Source organism: Hippocampus bargibanti, linkage group LG18 (genome assembly GCF_051943395.1).
Source record: "Hippocampus bargibanti isolate YZ-2025 linkage group LG18, ASM5194339v1, whole genome shotgun sequence".
NCBI lineage: Eukaryota > Metazoa > Chordata > Actinopteri > Syngnathiformes > Syngnathidae > Hippocampus > Hippocampus bargibanti.
The window spans coordinates 9,432,094-9,454,822 of NC_142751.1; the positions used below are offsets into that span (position 1 = coordinate 9,432,094).

At 40.0% G+C, this 22,729-nt stretch overlaps 2 protein-coding genes across 5 annotated transcripts in view; one reads left to right on the forward strand and one right to left on the reverse strand.

Moving 5' to 3' along the window:
- The window catches only part of ptpn13 (protein tyrosine phosphatase non-receptor type 13), a 54,714-nt gene extending 41,826 nt beyond the window's left edge, over nt 1–12,888 (forward strand). For 3 of the 4 annotated variants that reach the window (XM_089021267.1, XM_089021269.1, XM_089021270.1), the window contains 19 exons: nt 53–151; nt 1,466–1,923; nt 3,099–3,231; nt 3,999–4,154; nt 4,737–4,908; nt 4,990–5,200; nt 5,281–5,363; nt 6,643–6,704; nt 6,775–6,930; nt 7,008–7,173; nt 8,287–8,474; nt 8,552–8,607; nt 8,694–8,797; nt 9,698–9,843; nt 9,920–10,010; nt 10,203–10,540; nt 10,607–10,822; nt 12,178–12,240; nt 12,324–12,888. In XM_089021267.1, coding sequence (XP_088877393.1) covers nt 53–151; nt 1,466–1,923; nt 3,099–3,231; nt 3,999–4,154; nt 4,737–4,908; nt 4,990–5,200; nt 5,281–5,363; nt 6,643–6,704; nt 6,775–6,930; nt 7,008–7,173; nt 8,287–8,474; nt 8,552–8,607; nt 8,694–8,797; nt 9,698–9,843; nt 9,920–10,010; nt 10,203–10,540; nt 10,607–10,822; nt 12,178–12,240; nt 12,324–12,401 — 2,976 coding nt within the window. In that variant the 3' untranslated portion in view covers nt 12,402–12,888. The remainder of the gene's footprint in view (nt 1–52; nt 152–1,465; nt 1,924–3,098; nt 3,232–3,998; nt 4,155–4,736; nt 4,909–4,989; nt 5,201–5,280; nt 5,364–6,642; nt 6,705–6,774; nt 6,931–7,007; nt 7,174–8,286; nt 8,475–8,551; nt 8,608–8,693; nt 8,798–9,697; nt 9,844–9,919; nt 10,011–10,202; nt 10,541–10,606; nt 10,823–12,177; nt 12,241–12,323) is intronic. The other variant, XM_089021268.1, reaches the window with a different exon arrangement.
- Nucleotides 12,889–13,546: 658 nt separating this feature from the next.
- ggt5b (gamma-glutamyltransferase 5b) lies at nt 13,547–22,361 on the reverse strand. The gene is made up of 12 exons (XM_089021271.1): nt 21,934–22,361; nt 20,329–20,456; nt 20,146–20,241; nt 19,702–19,897; nt 18,103–18,263; nt 17,693–17,842; nt 16,583–16,713; nt 15,285–15,472; nt 15,127–15,218; nt 14,947–15,056; nt 14,761–14,871; nt 13,547–14,681 (listed from the first exon to the last, which is right to left on the reverse strand). Exons 1-12 carry the CDS (start codon nt 22,092–22,094, stop codon nt 14,535–14,537), a joined length of 1,671 nt encoding a protein of 556 aa, XP_088877397.1. The 5' UTR covers nt 22,095–22,361; the 3' UTR covers nt 13,547–14,534.
- Between the last annotated feature and the right edge of the window lie 368 nt (nt 22,362–22,729).

The following is a 22,729-nucleotide window of genomic DNA, read 5'->3' on the forward strand; positions in this document are numbered from 1 at the left end:
GGAGAGCTCTTGAACATAGTGTGTCATAATTGTGTGGATGCTTTGTGTTTAGGAAGTAATTTCAGCCTTGCGAGGAACGGGACAAGAAGTGACGTTGCGCCTTTGTAGACCGGAACGAGGCGTTCTTCCAGAAATGGATGCTTCAGCTTTGGTGAGAATAATCAACAAGTGTCACTATTCGAAACAGGGGAGGAATATTTTCCAAAATCTTCATACGATACAACGCAACACAATACATGTTGATTTATATAACACTTTAATAAACAATATGAACTTCACAATATTATTATCGTCACAATCATGTGAGGAGGTTGAAAAAGTTAATGAGACTGTATACAATTAAATTGTGTTCAACTATATTTGATGTGATTGCACTTAACTCATTCACTGCCAGACTATGTGCAAAAATGTATCCACTCCACAGCCAGGGTTTTTGTCATTTTGACTCAAAGTGCTAGACCCCCAGAATATTGAGTTTTAGGACTACATAAACATTCAATACAGAATTTGAAACGTTAGACTCTCTTCTTTCATCAGGAAAAAAAGTTAATTCCCAAGTTATATGGGTCTGGAGTTATCTGAGCTTGACATGGGGGGGCAGTACAAATTACAATACATACACATTGGTTTATATAGCGCTTTAACAACAGCTGAAGCTGTAACAAAGCGCTAACATGGACAAAAGGCAAATGCTGCCGCCTGGTAGAAGGGAAAAACCATTGCCAGAGGTCTGACCAGTGCTTTTATCGGCACCCCCCGCAAGAAAAACAAAAACCAGAACAAATTCGGGTATGATACTCAACGTCACACTTTTCAATTCCCGAATACATTCACGAATGGCAGCGAATGAGTTAAAATGCACAATATGCCCTGCTTGTAAAAAAAAATGTGATGACTCCTCATGGTAGGATTTGTGAGTGGAAATATTGATGTTGTGTATGTATCACACTGAACAGAAGAAGGAGCATTTTTAAAAATGATTTTAATGTGTTTTACTACTCAAGGAAAACCTGATTAGTTGTAGGTAGGTAGGAATTTTATATACATAAGTATATATATATATATATATATACAAGTACAACACAAAAAAATTACTTTCAAAATGTTGAGTCTCAGAGTTATGCGTTCATTATTCTTTGACTGGAAATAAATATAAATACAATTTAAATAAAAATAAAATGTAAAATTTTATACAATAAAAATATCAAACTTTTCATTACTTGCACATAATCAGACATCGAATAGCACTAGGGTGTGATTTTGACCAAATTTTACCATGAAAGGTTTTGAAACACTTTTTTATTATATATATATATATATATATATATATATATATATATATATATATATATATATAAATATATATATATATTTTATATATATATATATATAGTTTTTTTTTTTTAATCAACCTGCTAAAAATAACTAACAAACTGCAGTTCAAAGACCATTTGTTTCTTCCTAGACACCACATAAAGAGCCACTCACTCCAACCAAGTCTGATCTCCCAACGACCGAATCGACCACTCCACCGAATGACAACAGGCATGGAAGTAGCGTGGAAGAAGCCCTGGAGAGACTGCGAACCAAATCCAGTGGTAGCGTCGAAGACTTCCAGGAGACTTTGCGTCTTAAGGACGCCAACAGTGTGGAGGCCATCCTGGACAGGCTGCAAGTCAAAAACCACGGTCGACGCAACAGCTACAGCGACAGCACTGACGGTGACGAGGAAGTTGAGGAAACATTTAGGCCAAGCGCACTGGAACACAGTGGGCAAACGTGGGACCTCAGCGGCTATCCGAACCTGAGTGACAACAACCTGGGACTCGGATCCCTTAACAGCAGTCGCCAGCTGGACAGGAGCGTCCAATCCAATTTGTACTCACCACAAATGGCCATTACTAGATTGGAACAAAGCAAGAGGTAACCACTTGAAAGAGTAATACTGGCGGTGGGGTGGGTGGGGATCCCTAATGTGACAATGACTCCATCCAATGGTGGGCCGTGGATTTCATCGCTAGGCCTTCAGTCGTGCTATGTCTGAATCAATCCAGACTGAAAACAGTGTGGTGTCATTTACTACAATCCACTAAAGGGTACCATTAGCCAGGAAACTACTTACCGACCTTTCCTAATGATGTTTTTTCTCCGAAAGTAAATCTCCAAACAAATCTATTTCTTCTCCTTCAGCCATTGTGGGTAGACAAAACTGTGATTACATCAACATAATATATTTGCTTATGCAGCTCGCTACCGATACAGTGTGCTAGCTCTGGCCTTTATGCTATTGTCACTAGCGGCTTGTGATCAGAGCAGTTTTCGCAAACTATGATTAGCCAGTGACGAAGCCAATCATAGTTTGCGAAAACTGTGACGTTGCCCACCGTCTTCAAGAAGGCGGTTGAGTTACCAGCTCGAAATAGGATTGCTTCGAGCGACACATCTGATTCGACAGAGCCCGCAGAACTGATTGTGAAGGTATACAGGTGGATTTCTGACCCTGGTAACAAATGATGGCATAAATGTGATTGGTTCAATGCTTAAATACAAAAACACACATCTGGAAGCAGGGGAAAATTAATGAAAGGAAGCTGTAAGACAATTTCGAATTATTTAATAAGAATTCACAAAATATAATTATCAGTCTGTGATTCAGATATACTTAGGCCAGCAGAGAAAGCTTTGCAGGCCTTGACTGTCCACCATTGGCTCCATTATATGGCATTTCCATTGTCATGAATGGCATTTTACAGCAAGAGTTTTATTTTTACAATTTATTGAATTAGCACTTGTTTTGCGGAACTGTATTGTAGCTAATGCTTAAGAGCTGTGTTTAGTAAATAAACAAATGATGTCGATTAAAAAAAGAATACTCTTTAATCCGTAATTCAATGTTTCCAGACTAAACCCACTTTTTTTTAATCTGACACCACAGTTTACATTGTAAATCTCTTTTGCGATTTACTACGTGAGATTGATTGTTTCATGTTACTATTTTTCCACCGTTGTTTTGGTTCAAATTAGTTTTTAGGGGCCGTTTATTTAACATTGCCGGTAGCGTCCGTAATACTCAATACAATTTTTTTGTATTTGGACAGGAATCAAGAGTCCTCCCTCCAAGTGGCGTCCTCCCATTCAACTCCGAGTCCCGACCCTCTGCCTCCACCTCTGCGCATGCCTTTAAACCACGCTTTGCCCACAAATGGTACAGAGATGGATGCACTTGTCCCGGTAAGGACTGCTGGTGGGGGAATATGAAAACTATTCTACTAGAAAATACTATTTTAGGAATTCTTGCACTTGAGTGACCTTTGTTAACTATTGTGAAGTAAAACTGCATAAAAGTAAAAATACTCAGACTTTTAAGGTGCTTGAAAGGTATGTATTTTTTTTTCTTCTCATCCTTGAATTTAAAATTAGCATATTTTCCGTTCTATAGGGCGCACCGGAGTATAAGGCGCACCCCCAATGGATGTTGTATTTTCAATCATTTTCCATGTGTAAGGGCGCACCGGACTATAAAGCGCAACTTCAATGAATGGGAAACGCTTTCCAAAATATATGAATATATAAAAGGGAAAAGTAAAACTCCATGCAGCCATGGCTCTGATGTAGTGTTTGACCTCTACATTCTCAGAATGAAAATTAATGTCAAATTTAACCATGTATATGCCAGACTTGGGCCATCACCTTAAAGTGATTGTGAAACTTTTCCCAGCTTAGTTGATCTTGTCTTGGAATGACAGAAGCTTGATATGGGGTTTGGGGGTCTCTTCGCGCCACTGTTATGTCATCCTTGGGCGGAATTGCTGGGCAGGTTAATCAGAAATAAGCAGAAAACCTCTGCTGGTCTGATTCACCGGATTGTTTCATTCCACCTGAATCAAATACATGAAAATCAAAGGGAGCTTGTAGGCGCTGACACCTCATGTCATATAATAAATTGTTTCCGTTGTACTTTAAGGTTTCGTCTGTTGGCCGTTTGTCTGTGTTGATAGGTAGTGGAGCTGAAGGTCTCTCTAATGAAGTCTGAAAAGGGCAGCCTTGGCTTTACACTGACCAAAGGCGGCGATCACGGTTGTTACATCCATGACATTGTTCAGGATCCCGCCAAAAGCGACGGACGGCTCAGGCCCGGTGACAGAATGCTCAAGGTTTACCATCCGTCATCAATCAATTTTACATCAATTGATTTATTTGTTTCTTTTGCTTGTGAGCAAAATATTGACAAAGCACAGAGCATGCCATATGCGGTTTGACAGCTAACATTCAGTTCTTCAAAAAGACTGCGCCCATTCTTTTTTCAAGCTGTTTGTCACACCCAGTTGGTGTTTAATCTGAAACTAACCATAAAGTAAGATATTTTCATGTCTTGAATCACACTTCTTATATGCGCTCTTTACCAACACTACTACTCACAAGAGAAAGGCTAATGAAAATAGCATTACTATATCCCATTTGTTGGAAAGCTTAAATTAGCTGATATAAGAACACAACAAGACGGGCATTTATTATTTATGTTCTGTAAAAATATATAGGTTTGTTGTGAGATCTTTCTGTAACGTATGTATGTTTTTATTTTTTGGGGGGTAGGCCGGAGCGGATTAATCACATTTCCATTCACTTCAATGCGAACAGTTGATTTGAGATACAATTGATATGATTTGCTAGCATGAAGGAGTTCATATGAATTCAGGTGACCACTATTTCTCATATTGCGTGGTTTTTACTCACAGGTGAACCAGAAAGATGTGAGCAACATGGGTCATACTCAGGTGGTAGAACTTGTGCGTGCGGAGCCTCGGTTGGTGGACTTGGTTGTGGGCAGGGTGTTGGATGACCCAAAATCCTATATCGATGCCCACCTGCTGCCCGACATCTGCTTTAGAGACCTCAGCAAACCACTTGGTAAGAACATAATCGATATAAATTCAGCAGATGAAGTAAAACGTTTCCCTGGAGGTGATCATTCCCGTTTCCTCCCTGCAGGTCTGGTTTTGGACGGAGGTCGTGACAGCGCGTACGGGCTTGTGTTTGTTAAAGACATCCAAACAGGATCAGCAGCCTTTGATGAAGGCACCCTGAGGCCATTGGACCTCATCCATTACATTAATGGGGCACCCACTCAGGAGCTTACCCTCAGCGAGAACATCAGATTGTTGGAACTTTCTTGTGGCGATCTAACTCTGAAAGCCACAAGGTAGCGCGATCTTCCATTGGAGAATAACATTATTCAACATTTCTCAGTTTTAACTCTTATTTTGTCCCTCTCACTCTAAGAGATGGCAAGCCTGTTTATCCTGGGGAAATGATGCCCCCTCTGAAGAACAATATCAGCCCCACTGTATCGTCTGGTATTAATGGTATGTGCCAAGTCAGATACTGACAAATATAAAAAAAACTTGACCCCAGAAAAATGAGTACTGATGCATACCTGTCAACCGCCCGTATTTTGCCGTATTCTGTACAATTTTTGCTCATTTTTAGATGTCTATGCCATTCATGAAAGTTTGTACGGAAAACGCAAAAATTGTCAAATATAATTTTGAGATGTTTTCGATTCAGTTTTCGTCATTAAAAGCATTAATGTTATTTGGAACAAATTTCGCTACTCCTAAAAAAACGAAGTCAACCACCGAGAAAACAAGTCCGTGTGAAAAGTCTCGAAGAAACAAAAGTTCAGAGAAGACAAGTTCCGATCAAGTGGAATTTTATTTTGAAATCAGTTAAATTAAACACTTCACTGTGTTTTTTCGCCGTAATATCATTCATATTTTTTTTATAAACGGTACACATCATAAGAACAGAAATTATTTTTTTACTATGAACATATTCAATTTGTCCACAGCAAAAAAAAGCCACAGTTCTCTACAACAAAGAACATACTTGATTATTGCTCGAAATATGTTGTAAGTATTAATGTGAACATGTGAAATTTTGTTTAAAAAAATTGCGCAATGAAATATGACACACACGTGTGATTTTTTTTTCTCAGTAAGTAAGAAAAAAATGAGCCGTTAGTAATGTCAGTGTCTCGCAGGTTGACAGGTATGCTGATGCATATAATGATTAGCCACTCCACAGCTAGCTCGGTGATAGTGTTACCAGCTGAGGTTTTCAACAGTGTACGTTGTTACAGCTGGCCAGCTATCCGACAGCAATTAATAGCTACCACTCCTGTAAAATGCTAAATCAACACTTATGATAACACATGACATGCAAATAACCCGGCTGTAAAACAATTGGTCAATAAAACACTACATTTTGATCATGGTGCGATGTGTACAGCAATAAACCACACAGTCGCTAGCTATTTAGAAGCTTTAGCAATAGCTAGTTTTAGCACCTATTGTTGTCTGAGGGTATCTTTGGAGCCAACGTTATCGTAGCCAACCTTATATGAACGTTTCTTGCATTAACTTCTTTCCAGGCCTTGATTTGAAAGGTTCACAGCCCTGCAAGCTAGCAGCATTTTCAGCTAAAAGAGTATGCAGCTAACGTTAGCATTATTGGCTAACAGTAGCAGATTCCCCCCACTGCACCTCATGACTGTGTGACTAATAACCTCCATTGAGGCTGAAACTTATTTTAGAAAAGGTGTTATTTTAAAAAAAAATGTATGACTGTTGTTTATCCTTCAAGGGTTCATCACCGCAGAAGATCCAATGGAGACCGAGTTTTTCACAGTTCTGTCTTCTTTAGAGGTAGGCTCAATCCTAACGTTGTTTTGTTTGACGATGTACAACGCGCCCCTATTAACATTTCAACGTCCAGGAGGAGGTGATTAAGCTGGAACTGGACAAGCCACATTCTGGAGGTCTCGGTTTCTCCGTGATTGGGGGTGAGCGAGGTATATTTGTCAAGTCCATCACAGCTGGTGGAGTCGCCGAGGCCTCGGGCAAGTTGCAAGTGGGCGACCGGCTATTGAAAGTGAGATATTTTAAGCATTCCTCTGGATCACTCAGAACACGAGCCTTTGTCTGATGCCATCTCGTCTGTGTTTGCAGGTAAACGAGGAGCCCATGACCGGCATCTCACATACCAAAGCTGTTACCACGATCCGCAAAGCTAGAGGTCTGGTCCGCTTGATGGTGTCCAGGCCGCCAGGCCAGAACCCCAACACCTACCTGGCCTATCTGCCAATAAACACGAATAAGTGCAACGGAAATACAGGTACTGGCATACCGCACAAGGGGGACATTGGCTAGGTGCTAATTTGTACAGTAAGTTTTCCTGTCTTCTAATTTGTCTTCGGAAACAGAAAGGCGGTTAACTCATTCACTGCCATTTCCAAATTTATTCAGGAAATTGAAAAGCATGACGTGTTTTAGCTTGGGTGTTGGTTTTTCTCGCGGGAGTGTGCTGATAAAGCACTAGTCAGACCTCTGGCAATGTTTTTCCCTCTCACGTGGGCGCAGCATTTACCTTTTGTACAGCCGCCCAGATTTCAAGCTAAGATACCTCCAGGGCCATATAATTTAGGAATTAACTCTTTTTCTGATGAAAGAAGAGGTTTCTTAAAGTGCATTGGATATTTATGTAGTCCGAAAACTCAATATTCTGTGGGTCCTGCAATTTCAATGAAAATGACAAAAACCCTGGCACTGGAGTGGATGCATTTTTGCACATCGTCTGGCACTGAATGAGTTAAAGGACAACCGACGCCTCTGGACAAGTTGTGTCCATAATTTGTAAAATCACTTCAGATGACTTCTACTGAGCGTATTTTACAAAGATTCCACGGCATGTAGCTATATTTTACGTTTTAAGACTCACACTGAATATTCAGGAAGTCTTGTTTTCGAGTTGTTGACGATTCCTGACGTGACGTCACGTCAGGAACGCCCCTGACCGAGAAAGCGACACACAATGCATTTTGGGTACTTTGTTTGGTCTGAAAACATCGTGTTGATCCGTGTTGATGGCGAAAGTAGAAGGAAAACACATACACGATGGTGAATTGTTGTGTGTTGCACCAAGACTACTATTTGATACTGGTTGACACAAATTCCCAGCAGACACATCAGCCCATTTCCAACGGAGCTTGGGCGCCATTTTGTGCATTTTCCGGGACGCTACATTGAAGTCCAGACACCTCCAAATGAGACGGAAGGACTTCTTTAATCGATTGCAAACATTTATGCTCTTCAGAACTATTTGAATCATTATAAAAGCGATAATATGAAATCTAAGATATAACTTTTTAATGGATTTGCTGGCTTCACATTTGTCTTCCGCACTGTAATCGAAACTATCATGGTTTGTTGTCGTCAATGTTGTTTACAGATCTCAGTGAGGACAGCGGGGTGAAGTCCAAGTTGGGTAGCCCCGGTAACCCGCTCAATTCCAGCTGTCCACCATTACCCCCGGCCGACTATGACGAAGGTCCACCCAATCCCAAAAGAAAGCTCAGTGCCGAACTCTCCGAAGATACAGACTACGACGGGTCCTCATTACCTGAAGACTCACCCGAGGTCATCATCAAAGCGCTCAAACTAAATTGTAATCATTAACATTTCATGTTTCAAGCGGTTGTTTTTTAACTCCATAGAGTTCTCGTAAAGTGGAATGGCTGGAGGAAAGTGTGGACGGCCCCAGTAATGAAAAGTAAGACTTGATGTTTGTAAAGTGGGAACAGATTATGGTTTTTTTTGTTTTTTTAATGTGCTGCCTGTTGTTGTTATTGAATGTAGCAGTTATCTGCAAATGAGCGCTGGCCGCCCAGTAGACGACGACGACATTACGTGGGGAATTGATGAGCTGCCCATTGAAAACCTCGATTCCAAATTCAGAAAAGGTTAATCCTTCATTTATTATGCAACATTTTTTTTCTTAATGTCTTCTATTTAATGACAAAATTACTATATTTTTCATTCTATAAGGCGCACCCGAGTATAAATTATAAACTAACAACTAAATAAATAACACACTTTTCCATATATAAGGACTATAAGGCACACCTTCAATGAAAATAAAAATAAATATAATAATAAATAAATAAAAAATAAATATATAAATATATAAAAAATGTCCAAATACAAGTCACACCAATTTATAAGGCGATACAATAGAGGCATGACTTTTTCTACTAAGGAAAATGGAGTTGCTGCTGACAGTAGTTGAGGAGACTGTACTGGTTCAATATTACTTCACATATAAGGCCTACTTGCGTATAAGGCGCAGGGTCATCTTTTGAAGAAAATGAAGACTTTGGGTTCACCTTATACACCGGAATATACGGTAATTCTATATATGAGGTAACATGCATAAAATGACTATGAGAATCCAATCGGTGCTACAATTAAAATAACGGCGGTTTTTAACACTTTTAGACTTTTCTTAATTGTTATATTTTACACATTTATGTATTTATTTTTAATTGTTTGGTTTGAAGTTGAAATAGTGTAATGTTTTCCCCACAAAATTTCGAATGCCAATAAAATTCTATCGGTACATAAAATGTTTATAGATTTTTCTTTATTTTTTTTTTATCATTATGGTTTTGCGCCACTGATTTAGACACTGATGACAAATTTTGACAATTCTGAAATCTCAGTCTTCTAATATTTCATTTTATTATTGCTATACTACTATTGACTTTATTGAACACATTTTTGAAAATATTTTTTGCAGGGTTATAATGTTTTTCTTTACAATTTTCTGGTTTGGTGTGTTTTCTTGTGCTTGGACGTAACAGGCCCAATCATCACAGAGGACGAGCTGACCTCCTTACCGCTGGTTGAGGTGGTCCCCGATGGCCAGTACACGGGTGTCAACCTCAACGGCGTCGTGCGCATGATGAAGGGGCTCCTGGAACAGAAAATCCCCCAGCAGGAATTTGAGGTGAGATCCCTTTCGTTAATCTCACTTAAACTCCATCTGTGGTTCCTTTCATCATACTGAATACACTTGCTTGTAGAATCTTCAAAATCTTCAACCTCTGGACGACTGTTTGGTTGGTCAGACGAAAGAGAACAAGAGAAAGAACCGCTACAAAAATATTGTTCCTTGTAAGTTAACACAAATGTGTATGTGTTGTGTGTGTGTGTGTGTGGGGGGGGGGGGGGAGATATACGACACCCAGTATGAATAATTTATGAAACATGTCTATGCATAGTAGTTCATTTTGTTCAACATTAAAACTTGAACACAATTCCAAACAAAACTAATATTACAATTTTCTCATGCCTGTTTTCCTGTAGTTGACACCACCCGAGTGGTGCTAGGCACCAATGGCGGTTACATCAATGCCAACCATATCAAGATGCCTGTAAAAGATGAGGACTTTGCATACATCGCCTGCCAGGGACCCCTGCCGACCACGATGGGCGACTTCTGGCAGATGGTGTGGGAGCAAAAGGCCAATGTGGTCGCCATGATGACGCAGGAAATTGAGGGCGGCAAAGTGAAATGTCAACGGTACTGGCCCGACTCGCCGGGTACCACCGAGATGGTGGACGAGCGCCTTCAGGTCAAGTTGGTCAAAGACCAATACCTGGACCACTTTGTCATCAGACTCGTGGAGGTCAAAGATGTGACGGTAAGGGCATGGTAAAAAAATCTGTGTAAAAACAAGCATCATCATTTAATGAACGTTGTCATCCAGACGGATGAAAAGCAGCTGGTGACGCACCTTAACTACACGGGCTGGCCCGACCACGGGACGCCATCTCAGCCCGAGCAGCTTCTCACCTTCATCTCCTACATGCGGCACGTGCATCGCTCAGGCCCCATCGTCACGCACTGCAGCGCTGGCATCGGACGTTCCGGAACGCTTATTTGCATCGACGTGGTCCTTGGTCTTATCAGCAAAGACGCCGACGTGAGTAACATGTGATAGGGGCGGAATTTGAGATTGAGATTTGAGTGGATTAGCCTTTATTAGTCTCGCAGTGGAGAGACATTTACACTTCACAGCAGCAACGTTATGAAAGGAAGAGGAAAAAAAAAGAAAAGAAAAACTAAATATAATTAAGCACTTTTCAATGTCCAGCGCTGTATTTCTGTTAGATTATCTGGTCAAAATGTCACCAAAAAATATCTCAAAACAAAATAACTCTTGCGTTTAATCCAGTTTGAAGTCCTCCAAGTGGTCAGAGGGCAGCCTGGTCTGAATATAACCAAGAGAGAAAGTGTCGGACCAAAACAGTACAAAGGTGCATTGGGGAAAGTGAGAAAATTAGCAAGGGAGCAAAATTTAAGGAAACATCTCCCAAAACAGCTGGGCGGAAGAGGAGGGGTTGGATTGGATTAGCCTTTATTAGTCTCTAAGTGGTGAAATTTACATTTAACAGCAGCAAAGTTGTAAAACGAAGGGAAAGGAAAAAAGGAAAATAGAAAAACAAAGTACAGGACCTGCTGTAAAGTCAGCCACTCTCGCGGTGCCATCTTGAAGTCAAAACAACAACAACAACAAAAAACAAAATAACAAATAATGTGTCACAACACAAACACACACAGTCATTCGATCTTCAGCACTTTCTGCACCCTCTTGTTTGTATGAAGCAGTTCCAGATGAAAGAGGAGATAATCAAAACATCCTTTTCACCAGTGGATCAGGGACGTCATGGTAGAATGTGCACGTCTACTGCAAGCTAAATATTGAGAGCAAACACGAAGCTGTAGCTTCCATTGATGAAAAGAGATTATCTCACATCTCCTGTCCCACATAAATCCGCTTCAATTCTAAGCCGCGACAGTTCCACATCCGCATTGGAACTCTGCGCTTACGCTCGTTTCTTCTCATCGCGGACGCCTGAAGCCATGTATCCATCCAACAACACTGAATTTTCCGCTAAACAAAGCGGGGCTGTGAAAATGCTGCGTAATGCTGCACAGGCGCAAAAAAAGCACATTCGGCCCAGAGCTGTTCAGCGATGACAGTCAAATGGCACTGACATTCTTTCCAATCAAAAACAGTGCTGGCATAGTTTTGCTGCCAAAAAGGCGCAACCGCTTAGCAGTTTTCTCCTTGATGAATATTGTGGCCAAAAATGCTGAGAAAGAATCCATATCCGTTCCACATGACACATAACAACATAAAGTGACAAAATAAAACACAAAAAAAGACAAAAACAACAACAAAAAAAGCAAGGCTCATGAGATGAGGCTGCCTACTCGGGCGCCATCTTGAACTTCTTAGTGATGGTGATGATGTTGTTTTTTTTTCCTCCTCAGTTTGATATTTCTGATGTGGTACGGAACATGAGACTTCAACGAAAGGGAATGGTCCAGACAGAGGTGCTCTTGACTACCACGTAACTTCGTAACATATTCCAATTCATCCCCTATTTTACATGTATATCTTTATTATGTACTTCCAGGACCAGTATATCTTCTGCTACAGGGTGATCCACTATGTCCTGGAATGTCTTCAAGATGAAAAGAACATCTCAGGATAGCTTGTGAACATCAGCAGAAAAAAGGCCAAATCATCAGATGTGATTTTAAAATACCGGAAATATTAATTCCACACCACTATTAGTGTCCATTCTTTTTAAAGAAATATATTTTTTATTATATGTTTGCTTTTTTTTGAAGTTCTCTTTCTTTTGGCTGCTACCCCTCACCTCCCCCTCGTGTAACGTTGAGAACTGCTGATTGTATTTCTTATGCCACCCCCCACCCCACCCCCACACAAGAGAACGCTAGTGTTTTATTTTCCAGATAAAACAATGACACACGTGGACCAATGACATCATATTGTATGTATGTGGAACAAAATTGGAACTATTTGAAATGGCATTTTCTTTGTTTGTTGATGCTGGAACTCGCCTTGACAGAATACTGTGTCAGTATTTGCTTCGCTCGCTGCCTGAAGGTAAATGATAAACTTAAATGTGTACATATTCATTTGCTGAAAATTAAACTGGATACATTTTAATTGTTCGAAGCCTTTTTATGGTTTGATTTTTTTTAAGCACATACAGCGTCAACATACAAGGTTAATTTTTCCATCCTTCCATCCATTGTTTAAAAACTATTTTCCTTACTTTTAGGTCCTGGAGTGATTGGGGTAATGTCAGAGATGTTTGATGCCCAACCTCTGCAGCCCTCTGCCAAGCTATTTATTGAGAGGATATGCAAATTTATGTGATACATCAGTAAAACTTTTTGTTTGGAATGCCACGCCACTGCACGTCCCAAGCACCAACATCCTTAAAGCAACAGAACATAGACGTTTTAATGTGTTGTCTTTCCATGAACTGATAGATTTGTGACCTGGCTAATCAGCTCTTCTTGTGAAGGAGTTTACCAAGTCCTAAATTCCGCCCAAGGCCAGATCTCCTACTTTAGGATGACAGTTTAACGGGCTGTGTCTGTTCACCTCAGATTGACCCGAAATTTGCTGTGCTTCCATTGTGGGCCTTGTGTTCGACCAACTAAGCACACAACAGCATGAAACTTTTCAATATAACTTCTATTCTGTCTATTCTCTATCAGGTAACCTCAACGAGGACATCACAGGCCCTGGTCAGACCATCCACCCCCAAAAAATGTCCTGTGAGTACATTTTCTGCCATTTTGTTGATAAGGATTGGACACATTAGAATTCGTAATAAATCACACTTCATTTTAACAGTTTTCCATTAGATGTGATCCTTTATGGGAAAACATTTGGTACATTTCAAGTTCTAATAGCGTCAACTAACTGTCAGGCAGTTGACATCAAATATCTGTGGAATGACAAAAAATGTTTATGATTCAAATACAATGAAGGAAAATAGTAACAAAACAAAATACATGAATCATAAGTATAACTGTAACATGCTTGAAAGTGGGAAGGATTTTTAAGTCTTGTGATGTGCTTTTCTCAAATTAAGTGTGAACAATTTTTCAGGATACATTTTAGAATGCATTTTCTAATGTTTATAAATTCAGAGTATACAGTGTGTATATCAAATCAGGCAAAAATAAAAACCACCAAATTAGTGAAGCCGAACTCCGAGCTACATACTTTTTCTATGGCAATGTCTTAAGCCACATGAGTGTAATAAATGAATGCTAATTGGGTTGAATCTCTTTGAGGCTTTATTGTTAATATTCCTACCTTTACTTTAAAATGTGAATTTTTGTTTTTCAATTTTTGTATTCATTTTTTGTTGGTAAAAATGCTGACAGAAAGAAGGAGCAAGCTAAAGAAAGACATTTTCTTGAGTGTAAAAATCATGTTTGTAGTAATAATAATATGAATAATAATATATTTTCTTCATAATCTCCTTTCAGAACTCTCAAGTACACTTTACAATCACAGGATAAGTAACTAAACACACACAAATACAAATAATTTTCCTTTTATTATGAATACCATGCCTGTAATTTAACTGGTAGTTCAGCATTCCGTTCAATGTATCCCCCTAACTGCCACTAAATAAAAAAGATAATAAAAAAGGGCTCATTAAAAAGAAATCTAATCATAAACCATCTCTTTGTTTGTATGCCAACCATCAAATATATTTTTCCCCTCACTTTTTCTTCACTTTTTTGTTGTTAACATATTTATGAGTCTTAAATTGTTGTCAATAATATTCAAATCAGTATCCATCCGCCATCCCCTTCTTCCTCATGTCTGATTCAGCCACAATGCATCCCTCCTTCTTCTCCACGGCATTCACAATGTTGAAAAAATATTGCATTTTCCCAACCTGGTGCCCGAGAGCTCTGAGTCCATCAATGACATCCTGAAGGCAGAGAGGAAATGTCACGAGACTTATCCGAAGTGACCATATCTCCTAACAAAAGGATGTTTTAATAGGTTACCTGGTCAAAACCGGCTGGAAAATTCACATTGTTCTTGGAGTCAACATACACGATGGGAGCCTCGATGGCTTCTTTCAGATTCATTCCCAGCCACAGATGATTTATTACAGACTAATGGGGCACACGCAGATAAACCGTGTCAACCAAAAGCATTTGTCAACAAAACTCTTTGCATTTGAGGAGTACCAAAGCCACAGCGCCGGTGATCATGCTTCCCCCTGCTCCACCAATCACAAGAAGTCCTCCAGATTTGGACTCTAATATAGCTGGCGTCATTGAAGAGGGCGGCTGCTCACCTGAAACAAGCATGACAACCAAAACTGGCACTAAAATTCATGTCCGTGCATGAATGAAAATCCATCTTACCTGGTTTCAGTGTGTCTGCTCTCCCACAGAAGTCAGCCAGCTCATTATTCAAGATGATGCCCGTCCGCGGCGAGTAAATGCCTCCTCCGAACCTACACCAAGAAACGGTAATGACACACCTCACGATTACAGAATGTTTCCAACAAGTGTCTCCTCACAAATGATTGATGGTGCTCGTGGCAGAGACAGCCAGTCCGTCTTCATCCAGCACGGACACCTGCGACGTTCCGGTGTGATCGGGTGGCGGCTTGACGTTGGAGTAGTACGATGGTGGGTGGGTGCCATTGGAAGAAATCATTGTCCTGATGTGGCTGATGAAGGTGGGATCTAGCAGATGTTCCGCACCCTGTAAAACATTGGTTTCAAAGTTGAGGCCTGGAGGCCAAATCTGGCCCGCCATATCATTTTATTCGGCCCGCGGAAGCAAATCAAGCATGTCAAGTGCTTGCTAGTCTGAAGCAAAATTTCAAATTGTCCTATGTAAACCACAATAACAGTCATTATTTTTACTTCAAATGTGAAAACTAGTTATTCATTAATTTGTTGTGTGCTCTGTATGTAATATGTGGAGGGGATTAAACATTCTAATGGCTTCCTTAAATTCATAACGTTCCTGGGGAGCAAAAAGCTAACTACAATGTGGCCCGCGGCCAAAAATTAGTTTGTCACCCCTGCTGTAAGATGATATTTTAGAAATATGTCTCTACTTTTTACTTTATTTTATTTAATTTTTGGGAGGCCAAAATGATCTGATACAAGAGTAGAACACATTTTAAATGTGCCTTTAGTTTGTTATTGTTAGGTTGGGAAAATGTGTATTTTAGTTAATTTGGATTTGAAATGTAACTTCTCTTCCTGAAGTTGTGAAATGTTCTGACATACCTGAGAATGAGGTGAGAATTCTAGTTTTTTATAACTCATTCACTGCTAAACAATGTTCAAAAATGTGTCCACTCCAGTGCCCGAGTTTTTGTCATTTTCACTCAAATTGCAGGACCCCTAGAATATTGAGTTTTAGGACTACATAAACATTCAATTCAGCATAAGAAACCCTAGACTCTCTTCTTTCATCAGAAACAGAGTTAATTCCCAAGTTATATGGATCTGAAGTTATCTGAGCTTGAAATGGGGGCGGCTGTCCAAAATACAATACGATACATACATATTGTTTTTTTATAGCGCTTTAACAACAGCTGAAGCTGGAACAAAGCACTAAAATGGAAAAAAAAGGAAATGCTACCGACTCGTAGGAGGGAAAAATATTGGCTGAGGTCTGCCTGCAGCTTAAAACGCCCAAAGCAAAAAAAAAAAAAAACCCGAACAAATTCCGGAATGGCGCTCCACGTCATGATTTTCAATTCCCGAATACATTCGGGAAGTCAGTAAATGAGGGAACTGGACTTTTTTATGTGCATGATATTATGGACTGTATTATAGTTAAATATCAAATGCTAACCGTCTCACTGTTGAACAAAGGATCCCGAATGCTCCTTCGCTGGCCATTTGCAAATTTGACTGCTTCTATATAATGATGATACAACTGAATTTTTCTTTCGCCTTCCAGGGAATTTGGTGTCAAAGAGAACCCTGTGAAAAGAAAAACAACACAATTAGTACAGTGATGCCTCGGTTTACGAACCCCTTGGCTTACAAACTTTTCGGTTTTTGAACATTAAATTTATGAAAATTTTGCCTTGGCATACAAACTATTTTTCTGGATACACACGGAGCTGCCACAATGAGTGATGTGTCATTCGCGAACGAACCCGTTGTAAAAGAAAATGGATGCCGGCTTGTTTTCGTTCTCTATTCCCCGCCCCAGTCTTCGGTTAAAGCCACGTGATTGGTCAAGAACGCAGCAGTGACGGGAGGTGGTTTAAACATTAAAGAGACAGGCAGACGAAAGACAGTGAGAAAATGGATAAAAAAACAGTGAAATTTGGACTCGTTTCAACTTTGATAGTTCAAAGGCAGAGTGTAGACTGCAAGGTTAAAATTCCCATCAATCAGGCTCCATAAATAACCCTCACAAGCCACCTGTACACTTGATGCAAAAAGCTGTCAACCCAGCTAAACTGAACACAATTGATGAGGAACAGGGTAAAATTATCGCAGAGACAGCACCTACAAGGATCATTCCTCAAGATGGTGAAAGAAGAAGGTTACGTTTCTCATCAAGTGTTTAATGCTAATGAAACCGGCCACTCCATTCCATCAAGCCATCAAAGACCATCACAAAGGTAAATAAAACAACTTTATTATACTGTACAGTTTATTTCTTTAATTATAATACCATAGCACATTTATTATACATAAAATAAGGTATATTTTGTGCAGTTTTAAGGCTTAGAAAATCACAAAGTAGAAAATTATGTTTTATGGGGACCTGGAAACGGATTATTCTCATTTTAATGGTTTCCTCTGGGAAATAAATTTTTGGGATACACACTTTTCGCCTTACACATTCTGTCTGGGAACCAATTAAGTTCGTAAGCCAAGGTATCACTGTACATGGAAATTCAGTCTTAAGCATAAATATATCAGGAAACGAGACCAAAAAAATAACCTTGCATGATCTTGAGGATGAAGGCAAGCAGAGCGCCCCCTGCAGGTGGTGGAGGAACGTGCATTAGCGTGTCCCCACGAAGAACGACCGTCCATGCATCCACCGCTCTGACCCGGTAAGACCTCAGATCCTCCATTTCTAATGTCCCACCTATAATCAGCATGACATAGAGAAACTTCTATCCATCTGATGGGGGCGCTTGACAATTTTAGGGTACATATCGGGAAAAAATCATTAACCGTAAGAAATATGAGCAACTCCAATATGTCTATCCATATTTGTCGTAGCCAATATTTAAATCCAGCAGCTGTGCTGAGGTGCATCATTTATAGCACTCAACCAACATGCTGCTTGCTGCACCATTTAAAATCCTTACAAATAATATTCTAGCGTTTATATTTGGCTCCCACCTGCATTTTTGATGTCCTGAATTAAATCCCAAGCAATCTCGCCTGTGTAGAAAGCATCTGCTCCTTTCTTGGCAATCATCTGCAGGCTCTCGGCCAGTTGAGGAAACTTCACAATTTCTCCTGTCCTGAGAACACTTTTGTTGTTGTTGCAGAAAATGTCACTGTACGGAGGAAAACAAAACTCAGAAGTTTAGTCAACTTTATATGACTTTATAGGAGCGATTTGAAGACTAAAAAAATATATGATTCAAAAATGTGGCCAGGGTTTTTGTCATTTTGCCACTCGAATTCCAGGACCGGTAGAATATTGAGTTTTAAGACTATATAAAGATTCCATACAGCGTTAGAAACCTAAGATTCCCTTCTTTCATCAGAAGAAAAAAGAGTTAATTCCTAAATTATATGAGTCTGGAGTTATATGAGCTTGAAATGAGGGCGGCTGTCCAAAATACAATGCAATGCATACATGTTGGTTTATATAGTGTTTTAACAAGGGTTGAAGCTGCAACAAAGTGCTAACATGGAAAAAAGAAAAATGCTGCCCCCTTGTGGAAAAGAAAATACATTGCCAGAGGCCATGGCCAGCGCTTTATCGGCACCCAAGTATGAAAAACAAAACCCGGACAAATTCGGGAATGGCGCGCTACGTCATATTTTCAATTCCCAAAAAAATTGTGAATTGCAGTTAATGGGTTAATACATTTTGCTATGTTGGTCAAATGGTTAGTGTGTCGACCTCAAAGTGCAGAGGTACTGGATTCTATTCCAGCTCCGGCCTCCCTATGTGGAGTTTGCATGATCTCCCCCAGGCATGGGTTTTCTGAGTACTGTATTTTCCGATGTTTAAGGTGCACCGGAGTATAAGGGTACTCCCAATGAATGGTGTGTTTTCAAACATTTTTCATATATAAGGCACACCTTCAATGAGTGAAAAAGGGTTTCCAAACATCATATATAAATATACAAAGTTTTTCCAAATATAAGGCTCTACACATTATAAGGCGTTATACAGTTGAGGCTTCTTCTACTAAGGAAAATGGAGTCGGTGGCTGCTGACAGTTGTTGCGAGACCTATTGTGGCTCAATATTACTTCACGTATAAGGCGCAGCGTCATCTTTTGAGGAAAATCAAGGCTTTTGGGTACGCCTTATACACCGGAAAATAATTTGAAGTCAAAAATAATGATTGTTATTGTGGTTTACCTCCAACAATTAGAAATTTTGGTTCGGACTTTAGCAAACATCATGGAATTTTCCACTTTTCGTTTGCTTTCGCGGGCCGAAAAAAATGATTTGGCAGGCCAGATTTGGCCACCGGGCCTTGGCTTTGACACCTGTGATCTAAGTCATCATGCTTTACAGGTGTGTGGCATTTGAATTTTCCACAAGATTTGGTGGATAGTTTCGGTCATTTTGGCGTGTTTATCTAGGTAATAGGTTGCCGGTTAACTCTTGCGATTTTCCAGATTTTATTGTCCAGTTATACACCAACTGCCTCTCATTTATTTGGGTGTAATTCCACTTGCAGCCACAGGAGGCAGCACACGATTATGATTGACAGCTTATATTGGAAAGATTGAAAGCAAAGTATTTTTGTACCATAAGGACGAACGTTCCACTCTGCTTTTTACAGCGGGCATGCCAAGAATCCTCCCCAAATGAGGAGTCATTGGGATGCCTTCTCTGGCCAACCTGATGGGCTCTTCGAACAGCTTGGACCATGACAGCTTCCCGTAGCGCTTGTGAAGCTCCTCATAGCCCCGCAGCTCACCGGGAACACCGATCCACTGACTACCTAATGGAACGTCGCCATATTAGAAACGGTAAGCCCCTAATGCTCATGCATACCGACCGCCATATACAGTAAAGTCTTGTTATATCGATATTCAAGGGAGTCCGAAAAATATCGATATAACCGAGACTATCGATATATCCGACCCCGTTTGCATGTAATTTTCTCCGTGCGTGCATAGAAATAGTATCGATATAACCGGGACTATCGATATATCGATATAACGAGACTTTACTGTATTTTGTCATTACCTGGCGTGTATTTAAATGATTCCGAACAATCATCTAAAAGGTTGCTTTTAAACTTGCGCGGGACAGTCTCTCTGAAGTTGTAGACCGTCACCTTACCTGGGATAAAAATAAAATAAATGCATAAAATGACCGCAACTGATGTGGTAATTCACAATAGTGTGTTTTGGAATTCAAAGCAGCGACCTGTTTTATTTCTGACTGTGACAACAGAGCCTCCGCCGAGCCCCATACTTTGAGGGTAGACCACGGCGGTGCACAAGAGGGCCGCAATGGCGCCGTCGACTGCCGAGCCGCCTTGCTGGAGCACATTCCTGGAAGAAGAAACCAAACGTCATTTAGGTATGAGGGGGGGGGGGTGTAAAGTAACATGGGGAAAAACAAGCGTTGCCTGCTATAAATAATAATAAGAATAATAATAATACAGTAAAGTCTTGTTATATCGATATTGGTTATATCGATAGTACTGCTTATTACGATACTACTTCTATGAACGCAAGGAGAAAATTACATGCGCGCAGGGTCGGATATATCGATAGTCCCGGTTATATCGATATTTTTTCGGACTCCCGAGAATATCGATATAACGAGACTTTACTGTAATTGGATTGGATTTGCCTTTATTAGTCTCGCAATGGAGAAATTTACATTTCACAGCAGCAAAGTTATGGAATGAAAGTACAAAAACAAAATACAGGAGCTGCTGGAAAGGCAGCCACTCTCACGGTGCCGTCTTAAAGTCAAAAGAACAAAAAAACTGAATAACAATTAGTAATAATAACATTTCATTCATGAGCGCCTTTCAAAACTCTCAAGGTCACTTTACAGTCACAGGATACGTTTTTCTGTGGGTGAGCAGCGACAGGGTTCACTCAACCTGGAAGTAACTCAAATAGATAGAAAGCTAGCTAGTCCGCTAATAGATAGCTAGCTAGATAGCCAGCCAGCCAGATAGTTATATAGCTAATTGATAGCTAGCAAGATAGCTAGCTCGTCAGATAGATTGCTAATAGATAGCAAATAGCTAGCTAGCTACATAGGTAGCTAGCGAGATAGCTAGATAGATAAATAAAAACAAGTGAAGTGCGGTAAAAAGAAATGAGAATGAAGTCAAGAGAATACACAGAAGCTAGATTTGAAGTCTGTGACAAGTTAACGTTTGTTATTTTTCATTCTATTGCTTGTTGTTGTTGAGAGAATATTCCAAAAGCAGGTTTGCCTTGGTTCTTTCTCTGTACATAGTGCAAGAATAAGAAATGCATTTTGGTATATTGCATCAACCCATATTTACAAGTGTCCAGTTGTTTTGTTTTGTTTTAATCTCACAGTGGAGCAATTTACATTTCATAGCAGCAAATATAAAATAATGTGTTGATTTTTGAATAAATTCAAATCAGTTTACGTTGTGTATGGCACATATAAAATATGTACACAACACTGTTTAATATTCCATTTTGAAAAATGTTTGCCTCACTTGTTAGCCCAAAAACCTTTGTAATAACTTTTCATGTCCACCAGATAAAAACAACATCATTTAACTGTACAAAAATTTGAAGCATGAATTAGTCTCAATTGACGTTAGTGACTGCTAATGTCGTAACACAAAAGAAGCAGCATGCCCGTGTGGATATGATCCATCTTATCCAATCTCTTAAACTACTTATCACCCTCGCTCGGTTTCACACAAAACTGCCGACTCATCAAATAATACAAACTGCCCCGCTGTGATGATATCCTCAAAACACCAGAAAAAGAACGAAGCCGCACTCTGTGATTTGGGAAGTCACTTACTTGCCAACCTGCGAGCAAAGAAGCGAATCCGCGGCCACGGCAGCCCGCCGGAAACCGCCGGAGCACGTCGCGGTCAGTAGAGTGGCCACGCACACGCATAGAAGAATAGAGGCGCACAGCAGCGCGCACGCTAGGCAGCCACACCACTTGTACTTGTCCATCTCATTCAAGGCCGACGTACGGTCACCAATAAGGCCCCCGAGCCACCATCACTCACGACCTGGTTGCTGCTGAGCGCTGATTGAAGTTGTCGCAGGAACCTGCTGCGCCTGCTTTTACTCCTTAGGGACTGTCAAGAAATAATTCTCAACTGCTGGAATAACTATCATATTTTCTGGACTATAAGGCGCTCCTAAAAGAAAATATTTTTTTCAAAAGCTGACCATGCGCTTCATAATGCGGTGCGCCTTATGTATGGAAAACGGTTTAAAATATGTCATTCGTTGTAGGTGCCCTTATAATGCGGTGCACCTTATGTATGAAAAATGTTTTTTTAAATATGTCATACGTTGAAGTTGCGCCTTATATATTTTTCTCAGTGGCTTCTAACTCAGCGTGAGACTTGGCTTATTTTTTTGTTTTTTTTTTGTTTTAGCTTTTCACTTCCTATGTCTGATTTTTAACTCATTCCCTGCCAGACGATGTGCAAAAATATGTCTACTGCAATGCCAGGGTTTTTGTCATTTTCACTCGAATAGAATATTGAGTTTTGGGACTACATAAACATTTAATGCAACGTTAGAAACCCTAGACTGTCTTTTTTCAGAAAAATAGTTAATTCCTAAATTATATAGGT

Bases quoted from the DNA above. Each gene is read 5' to 3' on its own strand.
- ggt5b (XM_089021271.1), bottom strand. From the start codon at position 22,094: ATGGACAAGTACAAGTGGTGTGGCTGCCTAGCGTGCGCGCTGCTGTGC. The intron at 20,242-20,328 runs GTCGCTGCTTTG...TTTTTATCCCAG, and splicing joins CACAGTCAGAAATAAAACAG to GTAAGGTGACGGTCTACAAC. The intron at 15,473-16,582 runs GTTAGCATTTGA...AATGTTTTACAG, and splicing joins CTTTGTTCAACAGTGAGACG to GGTGCGGAACATCTGCTAGA.